Source organism: Ahaetulla prasina, chromosome 1, assembly GCF_028640845.1.
Source record: "Ahaetulla prasina isolate Xishuangbanna chromosome 1, ASM2864084v1, whole genome shotgun sequence".
Taxonomy (NCBI): domain Eukaryota; kingdom Metazoa; phylum Chordata; class Lepidosauria; order Squamata; family Colubridae; genus Ahaetulla; species Ahaetulla prasina.
Genome location: NC_080539.1, coordinates 142,406,415 through 142,420,785, shown reverse-complemented (window position 1 = coordinate 142,420,785; position 14,371 = coordinate 142,406,415). Strand labels below are relative to the sequence as shown.

General features: G+C 42.2%; 1 protein-coding gene across 2 annotated transcripts in view; it reads right to left on the bottom strand.

The window, feature by feature from the left end:
- ELOVL5 (ELOVL fatty acid elongase 5) overlaps positions 1-14,371 on the bottom strand; it is a 68,761-nt gene that overhangs the window by 13,585 nt on the left and 40,805 nt on the right. For both annotated transcript variants that reach the window (XM_058177106.1, XM_058177112.1), the window contains exons 2-4: positions 11,071-11,136; positions 8,533-8,720; positions 2,166-2,243 (exon numbers count right to left, since the gene is read on the bottom strand). In XM_058177106.1, coding sequence (XP_058033089.1) covers positions 2,166-2,243; positions 8,533-8,720; positions 11,071-11,128 — 324 coding nt within the window. In that variant the 5' untranslated portion in view covers positions 11,129-11,136. The remainder of the gene's footprint in view (positions 1-2,165; positions 2,244-8,532; positions 8,721-11,070; positions 11,137-14,371) is intronic.

Below are 14,371 nucleotides of genomic sequence, written 5' to 3'. Positions count from 1 at the left end.
ACAGAGAATATAAACTCAGGCACTCAGCATCTTGTTCTGCCCACTTCTGCCCTTCTCCCTTCTGCCCTTCTTCTCTTCTCATTTCCTCTCTGGTTCTTCACCCAACACCTTGAACATGTGATCACCATTAAACCATCTTTCCAAGCAGTCTCCATGTTTCCAGTGTCTTCTTCCCCACTTGGAACTGAACCCAGATGGACATTTCTTCCAACATGAGTATGAGATATTTAACTCCCTGCCACTAGTTCCAAGTATTGTTCCATTTGAAGTGTTACATGCTAATACCTGTGTTTTATCAGAAGTGCATCATGAATCATAAGGGCTGAAAACGAAGGAGTAACATTTGAATTTCTAATGCACTCCTGCAGGTTTTCATGGATGATATTAAGTTCAGGCAGTGTATTGTGAGCCAAGGCAAATTTTAAAAAAGGACAGCACATTTTAAAAAGGATTGTTTGTTTAACTGCAGACTTACCAGAACTTAAGAGTTGTTGTTTAAGAGAGTTTTGTTTGTAAACAATTTTTTTTCTGGGTAATCCAGAAATATTCCACATTCAATTTCTTGTAGGAAAGATAAAATAATTGGTTCCAATAATTGTGTTTTTGCTCTAAACACTTTTATCAGAGTTGTATCAGGAAGGCCCAGGTTCCATTCCTTACCCAGGTTTAAAACACTGAATTACCTATCAAGCCCTTCCATCCAAATCTGACTCATATAGTTATTAGGAAACTGGTGCTTAAAGCCATTGACCAATTGTAAATATTACTATTTACTATTACTGTTTACTATTACTATTACAATTTCACTTCAATAGTAAAATTGTGCTTCAAAACAACTTACACAGTATATTTTTGAATAGAAAAACTAATAAATTAAAGAAATCCGTAGTTTTAGAGTGTAGTGCCACCCAGGTCATATTGCTTTTTAAGCAGCCAGTTCTGACTTTTTTCCCCCTGTTAATTTATAAAAGCAAACCAAGCAAGTTTTTTTTTTTTTGCAGACTACTTTACCTACTTCTCCAACATCAATAAGCCAAGACATATTAGTAAATCTTTCCCATGCAAGAGCCACACACATCCACAATCCCAATTGAAGGAAGAGAAATCAAGGCCTATTACAGGCTACATTACTGCCAAGTCCTCGATAGCTTGAACAATGAAAAAAAGAAATCTACATACACCTTCTGCAAACGTTCATCTTCCTACTAGGATTTTATTTAGAGATGTTTGCACAAGCGTCGCTTCCTTTTGCAAAGCATTAGCAGGCAACAAACATTAAAGGCTCAGTTGCCTTTTCTGACCGATGATTTCCAGATAAAGTAAAATTCAGCCCTACTAGCTGGAATTGGAGGAGTGGATTCTCAGCACATTTGGAAAACCCCGGGTTAGGAGAGGGCAGAGCTAGAAGAGTCTCCTTCCAAAACAAGTGTCATGCCCTGTCAGAGTCTGAATCCAAAGGAGAAGAGGAACAGCTGACAGAGAGTGAGAAAGTGGATCCATTGGCTGTGGAAAAAACTGGGGAAGAGCAAAGTCAGGCTGGGCAGAACAGGGGAGAGGTAAAACAAGGGAGATGGAGTTCAGATGAAGACCAAGGCCACCTCCTCCTCATCCTAGGCAGCGCAGGAAGGAACAGAGAAGAGAGCAACGTGGGTTGTGTGGCTTACGAGGGAGGAAAGGGACCCGATCCTCTTTACAAGGCACAGGTGCTGATGGAGTTTAAAAGGAAAGGCAAATGGGAGGGGCGTTTGTCAGGAACAAACACTGAGTTTATCTGGTGTTTCTTTGAATCCTGGCATCCTCCCAGCTGGTTTGATTTATTGCCGTGCTACTTTACTTCTGGAATTCCTTATTTTGCTTACCCTGCCAGATTAATTACGTTGTCTTGCCTTTGGATTTTTTGTTATAAGTTTTCTGCTTACACGTTTGGGGTTGAAGTATTGCTAACCAAAGACTATTACAGGTTGGTGGAAGAGCTCTCTCCAGGCCAGAAAGTTGAAAGGGACATTGGAGGCACAGTTGGTGATAATAAAGGGACTCATATCAGTTCTCTGGCTGTGTTGCCTTTGTGTCATGCCCTGGGTCATCGCAACAAGCATGCTCAAACCTTTAGGAACGGTCTTCTTCAAGAGGTAAAGTAAAGCAGCAAGGTCAGCTTAGAACGTTACCTTCAAATCGGCTTCGCCTCCACTGTGCGTATCCTGACAGAAGAAATTGTATCCTCCTTCCCATACTCCTGTCACCAGCTAGAGCAAAACAAACGTTCAATCAGTAGGCAGTAGTGGACCTGCATAGGTGCTTACAAGTGATACTATCAAATCATTTAAAAACCCAAATTGTATCCAAGTCAACCCAGAAAAAGAAGGACTGCAGGGGTAGACCTACCCCATGCAGGTAGTCCTCGACTTGCAACAGTTCGTTTGGTGACCACTCAAAGTTACAACGGTAATGAGAAAAGTGACATATGACTGTTTTTTACACAACCGTTGCAACATTCCCGTGAGTCATATGATTAAACTACAGACTCTTGGCAATTGACTCATATTTATGATGGGGTCATGTGATCACCTTTTGCAACCTTCTGATGGGGTATCCAGATTCACTTAGCAACCATGTTACGAACTAAACAACTGCAGTGATTCACTTAACAACTGTGACAAGAAAGGTCATAAAACGAGGCAAAATTTAGAACAAATGTTTTGCTTAGCAACATAAATTTTGGGCTTAATTGTGGTCGTAAATTGAGGACTATCTATAAAGCAGGGAGATTCACCCTTTCTCTATCTTTCCCTCACATCTTCTTGTTCTCTTGCCCTCTGAAGAGCAGTTGGAGGAAGGACAAATAATCCTTGCAAAGTCTGAACTGGTGCTCACAAAAACCTTCTGATATTACATGGAGGAAGGTTTGGCCAGAGGGCCAAAGACAATTTCAACTCAAAGTGCTTTTAATATAGGTTGGAATTAAATAGGCTTTAAGATATTGAAGTTATTTAATATTAAAATATTCCATTTCTTATACATTTTATGCTTCAGATGCCTATGGTCAAACAAGTTCTGATGGCTTCAAAATGTGGAAGATTACAATATTCTGATTTACAAAAAAAAAAAAAAAAAAAGAGGAATAGGAACATACCCCAATTAATTCTCACCTTTTCAAACACGGCAATTTGGTATGTTAATGTGATACAGGTTTCTTTTATCTCTGAACAGAATGAGAGTTTATACTCTAATCTATTCCCATTAACCTTAAGTCTCTTGGCTGATTTGCACAGGAAATAATTATAATTTTAAATTGGATGTTCCCTAGCTGACATTAATCATAAGCAAAATATCCCAAAAATTAATTGCAGGTCAATATCAATGTTTCTGTTTCTTTTTAGAACTCTCCAAAAGCAGTCAAAACAATTAACCATAATATTTGAAGCAATTTACATAAAGAAGGCATAAACTTGTTTCAATCCATTAACCTACATTTATGAGATCAGGGGTTCCTAAACGTTCGGCCATCATACTTCCCTCTAGTGGTAATATCAATGTACACATACCTGCCCTGAGAATCCAAGCACCAGAATGAACACAAATGAACGAAGAAAATAATAATACCATGAAATTAGTGAAAGGTGGGCTTTATTGCAGCAATGTTAACTAAAAGGTTCTTCATGCTTCCCCTGGATTCTGTATGCCTCTTTCCAAGAGTGGTATAACTCTTGAGTTTCCCAACTTTTCGAGCTTTGCGGATCAGCCAGGCGGGGCAGGGGGATAGTTCTGTGTGAGTGGAAGTGAGTGCACAGCTCCATTTGTGCAAGTGATGGGCAAACACGGACGCATGTACATGTCCACTGCTCACGCAAGCGGTGATGCATCCAAGAATGCACGCTTACCCTCCCCCCACTTTGGGCAGCCTGGTTCTGAACAGCTCACGGTTGTATAATGGGCCATGGCCAGGGGATTGGGGACCCCTGGTATAGCTCACAATTTACGAAACCTAGTTCCACATCTATGGAGATTCTTAGTCATCCAGGTCATGGTTGTCCCAAAGGTGCTTTTTTTCCAGGAGGCACTTGGATTTTCTGGTTTTTCTTTGAAGACTTGTTTTGCTTCTCATCCAAGAAGTGTCTTCAGCTTCTTGGATGAGAAGCAAAACATCTTCAAAGAAAAAAGCAGATAATCCAGTTGCCTCTTGAAAGAAGCACCTTTGGGACTAATTGCACATGTTAGTTGCACTTGATTTGAACTGCATGGAGCCTGTCTTATGTGATATAAATCAGACTGCAAGTCTATGGCAAGGAAGATCCATGGTCAACTCTCAATCAGCTATGATGTTCCTAGAATCACCTGACCTCAATTCAGTCTTAGATTCCTCTACAAATAATCCTTGTTTAATGACTGGTCATTTTACAAACATTCAAAGTTATGACGGCTACAGAACAGGTGCTTTACAAGCTGTAGCACACCCCCCCACAGCCAACAATAATGGTCAGTGTGTACTCTTGCAGCCATATGGCCCGATTTTACATGGAAGACTTTATGATTCGTTGCATTCTGCACTCATATGAGTGCAATTTGCAATGTTTTTTGCCAGTTTCCAAAAAACTACCCTTTCACATGGGCAAAACAAGCCCTTCAAATGAATGGTTTTTCTTAATGAATTCAGTGTTTGGTTAACAATCATCACAAATGAAGCACATTTCTGGTTACATGGGTATCTCGATTTATGATCGTAATTCTGGGATCAATTATTTAATTTTTAATTTCATTTTAGATTTTTTTTGTCCCACCTTTATTATTCTTTTGTGAATAACTCAAGGTAGAGAATGTATCTAATACGCCTTCCTCCTCCTATTTTCTCCACAGCAACAACCCTTGGAGGTTGTTTTGGCTGTGAGCAGTGGTGGGATTCAACCAGTGTAACAACTGGTTCAGTTTGTGTGCGCTTTGTGCGTGCATGCTTGTTTCGCTCGCACGGGCGCCAAATGGGCGATCCTCGCACGCGCAGTTCATTTCAAAACAGCATCTTCTACTGCAGCTCCGGTGACTAAAACAGCTGAGGTGCGGCAATCAGCTGGGCTTCAAACAATGGAAATAAAGGTAGGTATAGTGCAGGGGTGGGCAAGCAGGCCCAGCTGATCGTCGGAGCAAACTGGTTCGCTCTCAGCTGATCATTGGAGCTACCAGTATGCCCGAACCAGTCTGAACCGGCAGAATCCAACCCCTGGCTGTGAGACAGTGAGTGCCCCAAAGTCACCCAGCTGGCTTTCATGGCCAAGGTGGGACTAGAACTCACAGTCTCCTGATTTTTTAGCCAAAACTCTTAACTACTAAATCGAACTGGCTCTCAATTATGGTTGTAAGTTGAGGACTACCTGTATTTCATGGACTTAATGGAAACATAATGCAAAGAAGAATACTACTTAAATGATTACTGTCAGTCTCTGGAAGAACAGTGGCCTAGATAGATATAGATAGATAGATAGATAGATAGATAGATAGTATTTTATAAGCATACATACACATATTCTGACATCATCCTTGCCTTTAAGAAACAAGTTAAAAGATATCATTCATAAAGGTGCTAAAAAGGAAATAATCAGCAACAATTTCAGTGCCAAAGTATTTGATTTAGAATGCGTAACACCAATGCCATTATCTCATTTCAACATTAGTTTTGCCACAGCAAATATGTCCAAGTGGAAAAAGATCTACCATCTCCTCTAAAAAACAAACTGCATCATTGAATGAAATTCTAATAAGTCACATTTTTTTGATAAGTTTGTTGTTGTTGTTGATTGTGGGAATTTTTTTTCCCTTACAAAGCAATTATCACATGGAATAATCCTGCTAGGTTTTTTTTTAAAATATATACAATAGATGCAAAGCTTTTCTTTAGGAAGTATGACATTTTAAGCTCTTCTGTTTTCCCTAACACTTGGAGCAGAGGGGCACTGAGAAATCGCATTGGAAATTGCAGATAACAAGAAAAACCCCTGTATTTGTATCTATCCTGTTTCTCTGATAAAATCCTGCCTTAGTGGAATCCACTCTTTTCTATAGAATTTATTTATCCTACAGTTTTGGTTATTTTTCCCCAAAGATATGAGAAAAACCGAAGTATTTTACATAGACTTCTTATTTAGATATTATTTAAGAGCAACATAAACAGGTATAGACACTACATCAAGGACTTTCTGTCCTATTTGTTGTGGGGGGGAGGAGAATGGCCTAGAATTCCAATACAAACTACAGCATGCCACAAAACCCTTGAATAACCAGAAAATATTGAAGTTTTGCCCTGTAAAAATACCAGCTATGCTCCAAATAACATGGAAGTTCTGATTTGTTTATATCCAGACCCAAGCATTTTTGAATCTGGGTTGTACAAGCAGCTGCTAAGCATATCCATCCTGCAAGAGACACCTTCCTGTTACCTGCTTAAACCCCGCACCTAATTTTCTTTAAATACTCATAAATGACATTTCAGTAGCCATCCTTTCTTAAAGTGGTAAGTCTATGGGGTCTATATACAAATAAAGAGGACGAACACATGAACTTTCAAGACTGGAATATCTAAATAAGAAGAAAATTGTAGGGATAAACAAAGCCGCAGGGCTTCAGCATAGAGAAGGACAAATAAAGCGTGGCATCTTAGAAACATAAAGATTATGTATCTGGGTCAGACATGTTTCAAAGTGCATTTCAGAGACATATTAAGAAGCTAAATATAATTCATTCAGAAGAGAGTTATCTGTATGGTCAGCAAGAAGAAAACTCTATATGCAGTGAATTTCTACTATCACTTGTAACGTGATGATCTTGATTCTTTTGACCTGTTTCCTCCTTGACCTCAAATAGCATTAAACATCCTCCTGAAATAGAACAGCTGCTCTGCATGTCCTTGTTCCTAACCATATACAGAAAATAAATAACACAAACGACACTATATGCTACAAGATAGTGTTCTGCCAAAATTAAATATCATTTCCTGAAATACTACAAGTACATGGCAAACATACAGTTTATGTATGTTGTTGTTAGTTGCAAAGTCGTGTCCGACTCATCGTGACCCCATCTTCAGGACCTGGCCTTCTAAAAAGCAGTCAAGGTTGATCTCCTTTAGGACTGACTGGTTTGATCACCTTACAGTCCAAGGGACCTGCAGGACTCTTCTCTAGCACCAGAGTTCAAAGGCCTTAATTCTTTGACACTTAGCCTTTCTTATGGCCCAACTTTCACAACCATACATTGCAACTGGGAAAACCATAGCTTTGACTATACGCACTTTTGTTGGCAGGGTGATGTCTCTGCTTTTTAGTACGCTGTCTAAGTTTGCCATAGCTTTCCTCCCCAGGGAAGGAAAGCGTCTTTTAATTCTGGCGGTAGTCCCCATGTGCGGTGATCTTGGAGCCCAGGAAAATAAAATCTGTCACTACCTCCATTTCTTCCCCATCTATTTGCCAGGAATTGAGAGAGCTGAGAGTCATGATCTTAATTTTCTTAATATTGCGTTTCAAGCCAACTTTTGCACTCTCCTCCTTCCCCTGCATCAGAAGGCTCTTTAGTTCCTCTTCGCTTTCTGCCATTGGAGTGGTATCATGTGTGTCGTGTCCCACTCTTCCACCGACGGCCGGGTCGGGGAAGTCCGTATCAAGCGTGCCTCTGCAGCTCTGCCAAAGTCCTATCAGAGTTCTCAAGGCAGGCAGGAGACCAGGAAGTAACTTCAGCAATCCAAGTTAGACTTTGCCTGACTCAGAGAATGCCAGAAAGCAGATCCTTTATATAGGCCATGGGGTGTGGCTCCATGAGTCAGCACTTATCCAGGCCTGCCCCTCCCTTCCTTTTGGTGACGTCGCCTCTCCATTCTCCAGAAGCATGGGTCTATCCATTGCATCGTTTCGTCTTCAGCTGTTGGTAATCTCAGCTTGTGGCTGGCTTCAGGCGCACATGCTATCGGAGGGAGGTTTGTTTGTTCGGCCTGTCCGGGCATGGTGCCAGGGCTGGGGGCTGGAGGCATGCCAGGACATTCTTCAGCACTATCAGCGTCTGGCAGGAGATAAGAGGGGCCCGGCTGTGGCAGGGGGAGCGAGCGAGACACAACAATGTGCATATCTGAGGTTGCTGATATTTCTCCTGGCAATCTTAATTCCAACTTTTGATTCATCCAGCCCCGCCTTTCTCATGAGGTGCTCTCATATAAGTTAAATAGGCATGGCGACAATATACAGCCTTGCCGAACTCCTTTCTCAGTTTTGAACCAATCGGTGGTTCCGTGTCCAGTTCTCACTGTGGCTTCTTAACCCCCATATAGGTTTCTCAAGAGACAAATAAAATGGTCTGGTACTCTCATCTCTTTGAGAACTTGCCACAATTTGTTGTGATCCACACAATCAAAGGCTTTAGCATAGTAAATGTACCAGAAGTAGATGTTTTTCTTTCTGTATAGGATCTGTTTAATTTGCCCTGTCTTGGAGGCTTAAATAAAAATCACCCTCCTCCTGCAAGGCCTGAGCTACCATAAGGCATAACTTTTTCCTTTCTTACCTCATAAAACATATACAGGGACAGGAGAGTAAGTCCAATATTGTAGACCACTAGAATTCCCCTGGATGAAAACGGCTGTCGGTTCCGCATATACTTTGGTCCTAGCCATATAATTAATAAATATAAGACAGAGAAGAGAAAGGTAGGTCTGTAGTTCGTCAAGAGAAACCATCCTTTTACTCTGGGATCTGAAATAGAAAACAATTTTTATTACTTGTGTTTTGTGTTTTGGGTCAGCAGGGTTTTAACCCTAGCAAAGAACTGCCAATTCCAGATTCCAACACCTCCCTCTCCCATCTCTTTAGAAAAGCTTCAGTCATAGAAACGGAAGGAATAATAGCTGGTAAATACACAAAAAAGGTCTTTTGTTCTTATTTATGCAACAACACTCCCCCTCTCATATGAGGTCTGATTTAACTGTGCTGTTGCTAAGGGAAGTACAACTAATTATGTTCTCTTTACTTTATAAAATGCTGTTCCCCGAAGGAGCACTTGATATGCCACTTTTCATACTGTATTTGTTTTTAAAATCCCAATTCAAAGTAACTGCAGCCCCTGTTGTTTTTTTAATTCTCCGTTTTCAGTTAAATTTGATCTCCCACATCCCATTATGGGATCATGTTTTTTAATAAGAGGGACTTTAAATGAGACAAAGTTCCCGACTCGCCATTCAATTTGCTGTTCTTGCAATTTTACTGATGAAAACAGCCAGCAGTGCAGCAAAATAATGAGTATTAAAGATTATTTTTGAATAATCAGCTTTGAATTCTCTTGGGAAGAACTGCTTTAGCTCGTCAATTTAAAGTGGTCTTCCAGGAGTTAGAATTTTAAACTTTTATCCATTCATATTGAAGAATACTGGGGCTTCATCTTAATTCCCATTCATTTGATGGCACAACTAAGCAAATGAGAGCCAGTTTGGTCTTAGGGGCCAGGCTAGAAACCAGAAGATGGTGAGTTCGAGTCCTGCCTTCAGCATGAAAGCCATCTAAGTGGCTGTTGCTTCCCATGCAAATATTCAGATACCAAAGTCAGCGTTGAATGTGGCACTACTGAATTTTAATCCTATGCCTGAATGCTTGGAATAAATACTGTGCTGATTATGCTGAGCCAACTTTGAGCTGGCTGTGGATACAGATAAACATCTGAGGAATTCTATGAAGTGCATTTAAGAGGCAACAGCAAGTACTTATTTCGCCCTACTTGTATAAGTCAAGAGACTGAATCAGTGTAGGAAGAAATGCCTTGCTGTCCACTTTTCCCTATTATATTTTATCTTACCTTTATTATTTTTTATAAAGTAACTCAAGCTGGAGAACATACCTAATAGTCCTTCCTCCTATTTGTTGTACAACACCAGCTGTGTGAGGTGAGTGAGCTGAGAGAGAAGGACTAGTCAAGAGTCAGACAGCTTTCAGGCCTAAGGCAGGACTAGAATTCACCATCTCCTGGTGATTGGCCCAGAGGAGTTCAGATGGCTTTCATGCCTAAGGTGGAACTAAACTCACATTCTCCTGGTTTCTAGCTAGCTTCTTAATTCCTACACCAAATTTTTTTTTTGTTTTGTTTACATTTATATCCCGCCCTTCTCCGAAGACTCAGGGCGGCTTACAGTGTGTAAGGCAATAGTCTCATTCTATTTGTATATTTACAAAGTCAACTTATTGCCCCCCCAACAATCTGGGTCCTCATTTTACCTACCTTATAAAGGATGGAAGGCTGAGTCAACCTTGGGCCTGGTGGGATTCGAGCCTGCAGTAATTGCAGGCAGCTGTGTTTTAATAACAGGCTATCTTACAGCCTGAGCCACCACGGCCCAGCCTGAGCCACCACGAAATTGGCTCTCTGTTATTAAATTCCCCATTTAACGGTTACAGCAGAAAGGAGTTTACAGTGTGACTGAGACATGCCAGAATCGAGAAAGATGTATAGGTAGTCCTCGACATATAACCATTAATTTAGTGATCATTCTAAGACACAATAACACTGGGGGGGAAAAAAGACTTATGACTATTTTTCCACACTTGCAACCGTTGTAGCATCCTCATGGTCACATGATCAAAATTCAGATGCTGGGGAACTGGCTTGTATTTATAATGGTTGCATGTCCTGGGGTCATGTCATGCGATCCTCTTTCTCACCAGCAAAGTCAATGGAGTAGCCAGATTCACTTAACAAGTGTATTACTAACTTAACAACTGCAATGATTCACTTAACAACCGTGGCAAGAAAGGTTGTAAAATGGGACAAACTCACTTATCAACTGTCTCTCTTAGCAACAGAAATTTGGGGGCCAAGTCGAGGACTACCTGTAGGGGGGAGTTAATTTTCTTGTAGTTTAGAAATGCGTGGAGTAACAACTGCTTGTTTGTAAAGGAGCTGTCAGGTTTATTTCCTTCAAACTGTAGAGCTGAGAGAGGCTAAAACTTTAAAAGAAAACAGCCTTATAGCTGCTTGAAGCTGTTGCAGCCAAAGCAGGCAAAGACTAGGCCCTGTCTGGATCTTAACAGTTCGAATATTTGAAAATGAGCTACATACCTCTTGGCCCAAGCCAAACATCCAGGTAGCTATTGATTGTTGTATCCAGGGATTCCATTGTATCACCTAGAAAGAAAGAGGGAAAAAAACATTTATTTTTCCCATCAACTGTCATGATACGTTTTTGTTTTGTCTATCCACTTTGACAACAGTTGGCATTAGGTAGCTGTATTTTCTGTACTAACTGTACTTGCTGCGTTTCCCTTGACAGTAAACACAAACTTAGGACCTGCTCTAAGTTGTACGCTGAATTTACAAAGGATTCTCTTTAGTGAAGGTTAAAAAAGATTTAATTAATTGTACATTGATATTTGCTGAAGGGTGAGCAGCCACATGTGGAGAACACCGGATTGCCTACCTTAGAGAGAGAGAGAGAGAGAGAGAGAGAGAGAGAGAGAGAGAGAGAGATCTGCTTAGAGTTTTAAATGGATAATTAACAGTGTGATGTGTCTCAGCAAAGATATTTTAGAATCTGTTAATTAGGAACAACAGAAAAGCTGGTAAACCACTGTTTCTGAACACAACATCGCTGAACACAATTAAACTTTAATGCAACAATAGTTGGGTGAGCCCGTTGTCTGGTTATACTGACTGTGCGGAGTTTGATTATTCTCGGCTGCTTTTCAATGCTGTTTTAAATTATTTATGTTTTTGATCAACTGGCTGTGTTTTATTTTGCTCTTATTTCTTTTCTTAGCTGCCCAGTGTCATGTGTATGAGCTAGGCCGCCATACAAATTTAAATTTGTATACAAATTTATACATACAAGTATAAATTTATTTATACTAAATAAATAAGAAAATACTCTTGAACGGGGCGTTGGCTTTCCTGCCCTTCTTGGAGAGGGGGAAACGGCCATCAGGTATGGGTTTCCTCTCCTCAAATCTGATTGGACCGGGTCTGCGTGAAACTTTATTCTTGTTGTCCCCGCCTCCTGTCTGTCACCAGCTTTTCGGCGAGGAACTAACCGCAGACTGATGTGTCAGACTGAAACGAGAAACAATTAATATCCTCCCACCCCCCAAATATCACAGTCGCCAAGGGTGGGACTGATGGCCGTTTCCCCCTCTCCAAGAAGGGGCATTCAGGTAAGCCAATGCCCCGTTCTCTTTGTCGGGGGAAATGGCCATCAGGTATGGGACATACCAAAGCTAGACGTCCTTCCGGGCGGGAAATTGGCGGCTAGTCATTGCTTATCTTGATGAACCACCTGTATAACTCTTCTTCCAAACGCAGCATCTGCCGACGCAAAGGCCTCCACCCGATAATGACGAATAAACGATAATGGGTTGGACCACGTTGCGGCCCTACATATCTCATCGATGGACGCCTGGGTACTCCAAGCCGCTGAAGACGCGGCACTTCTAGTGGAATGTGCTGTGATGTTCCCAGGAATAGGTAGAGCCTGCTTCTCATACATTGTAGCGATAGCCGCTCTAATCCAATGGGCCAAGACAGACTTGGACACCTTTGCCCCCAGAGACATCAGTTGAAATGATACAAAAAGAGCTTCCGTCTTTCTGAATGTTGACGTACGAGAGATGTAGATCTTCAATGCCCTTCTCACATCCAGTGTGTGCCATACACGCTCCAGGTGATGGGAAGGATTTGGACAGAAATTTGGGAGCACGAGCTCTTGAGATCAATGGAACCTGGTAATGACCTTTGGAATAAAAACCGGATCCATCTGGAGAATCACTCTATCTTCCAAAAAAATGAAAAGGTCTTGACGAACTGAAAGTGCTGAGAGCTCTGAAATCCTACGGGCAGAGGTGATCGCCACTAGGAATGCCACTTTCAGAGATAAGAAACGCAGCGATACCTCTCTTAGAGGTTCGAATGGCGCTTTAGTCAATGCTGTCAGGACTGCATTCAGTCGCCAAGTCGGAAAACGATGCACCACTGGCAGTTTAAGATCAGATGCACCGCACAGGAACTGCTGAATCAGGGGATCCCTGGCGAGTGAGGATGTCGTCCCGCACCTCATGACTGAAGAGAGTGCCGCCACTTGTCTCCTGAGCATATTGGGGGCAAGCCCTATGTCTAGTCCATGTTGAAGGAATGCTATAATGTCCAAGATAGATGCCGATGTAGCCTCCCGGTCGTGCTTCTCACACCAGGATACAAACGTACGCCATGTAGTGTCATATATTCTTTTGGTTGAGTCTCAACATGCCACCAGCATGGTGGAAATGGCCTGTTCTGGGACCCTGGCCGCCGCTAAAATGCGCCGCTCAGTCTCCACACAGTTAGCCGTAGCCATTGTGGGTTCGGATGTTTGATCAGTCCCTGACATAACTCCACCTGTTCGTCCGGAATCCTCCACGGTTCTTGGGTCGATAATGCAATGAGATCCGCAAACCAAGGCCTCCTGGGCCAATACGGGGCAACTAGGATCAGTTCTGCCCGCTCCGTGAGGAGCTTGCGTATCACCCTGGGTATGAGTGGAAGAGGCGGAAAAGCATACAGCAGGCCTGGGGGCCACCTGCTGCGGAGCACATCTACTGCTCCCGCTCCAAATGAGGGGAACTTCGTGAAGTACTTGGTTGTTGGTCCTGGACGAAAATAGGTCCACTAGCAGACACCCAAAGTGGGATGAACAAATCTTGGAAAAGTCATGAGGGTAAGGACCACTCCGCCTGATCCACTGTTTGACGACTGAGGGAATCGGCTGTCCTGTTGTCCGTCCCTGAAATATGGTCCACTCTCAAGGAACGTAGGTGTGACTCGCCCAATGACCGAGATGCAAGGCCTCAGTCAGTAAGGCTCGAGAGTGGGTGCCCCCCAATTTGTTTACATGAGCTTTTGCCGTCATGTTGTCAGTGAGTATCAATACGTCTTTGTCCAGAATGAGAGGCTTGAAAGCTTGCAGAGCCAGAAAGATTGCCCTTAGCTCCAAAAAGTTGATACCTTGTTGAGTTTTGGGGAAAGACTACTTGCCCTGAGTCAGATGCTGGTCTAGATGGGCCCCCCATTCCGACAGGCTGGCGTCGGTCGTGATAACAATCCACGTTGGTTCCCTGAAATGGGAGCCTCTGGCCACTGCTGCTGAAGTCCATCATCTCAAAGAGTCTGTTACTTCCAGTGGTAGATGCACTCTGCGGTTGGAAGCACTGATGAGGTTCCTCTGATGAGGCAAGAGGAACCATTGCAGAGGCCAACTGTGAAGGCGAGACCATGGGACAATGTCACAGGACGAGACCATCTTACCTAACAACTGAGATAGCTTCACCAAGGGAATGGATCCCGCCCTACTACTATAGATTGTTCAAGGTGAGGGATGTATCTCTCTCTGCCCCCT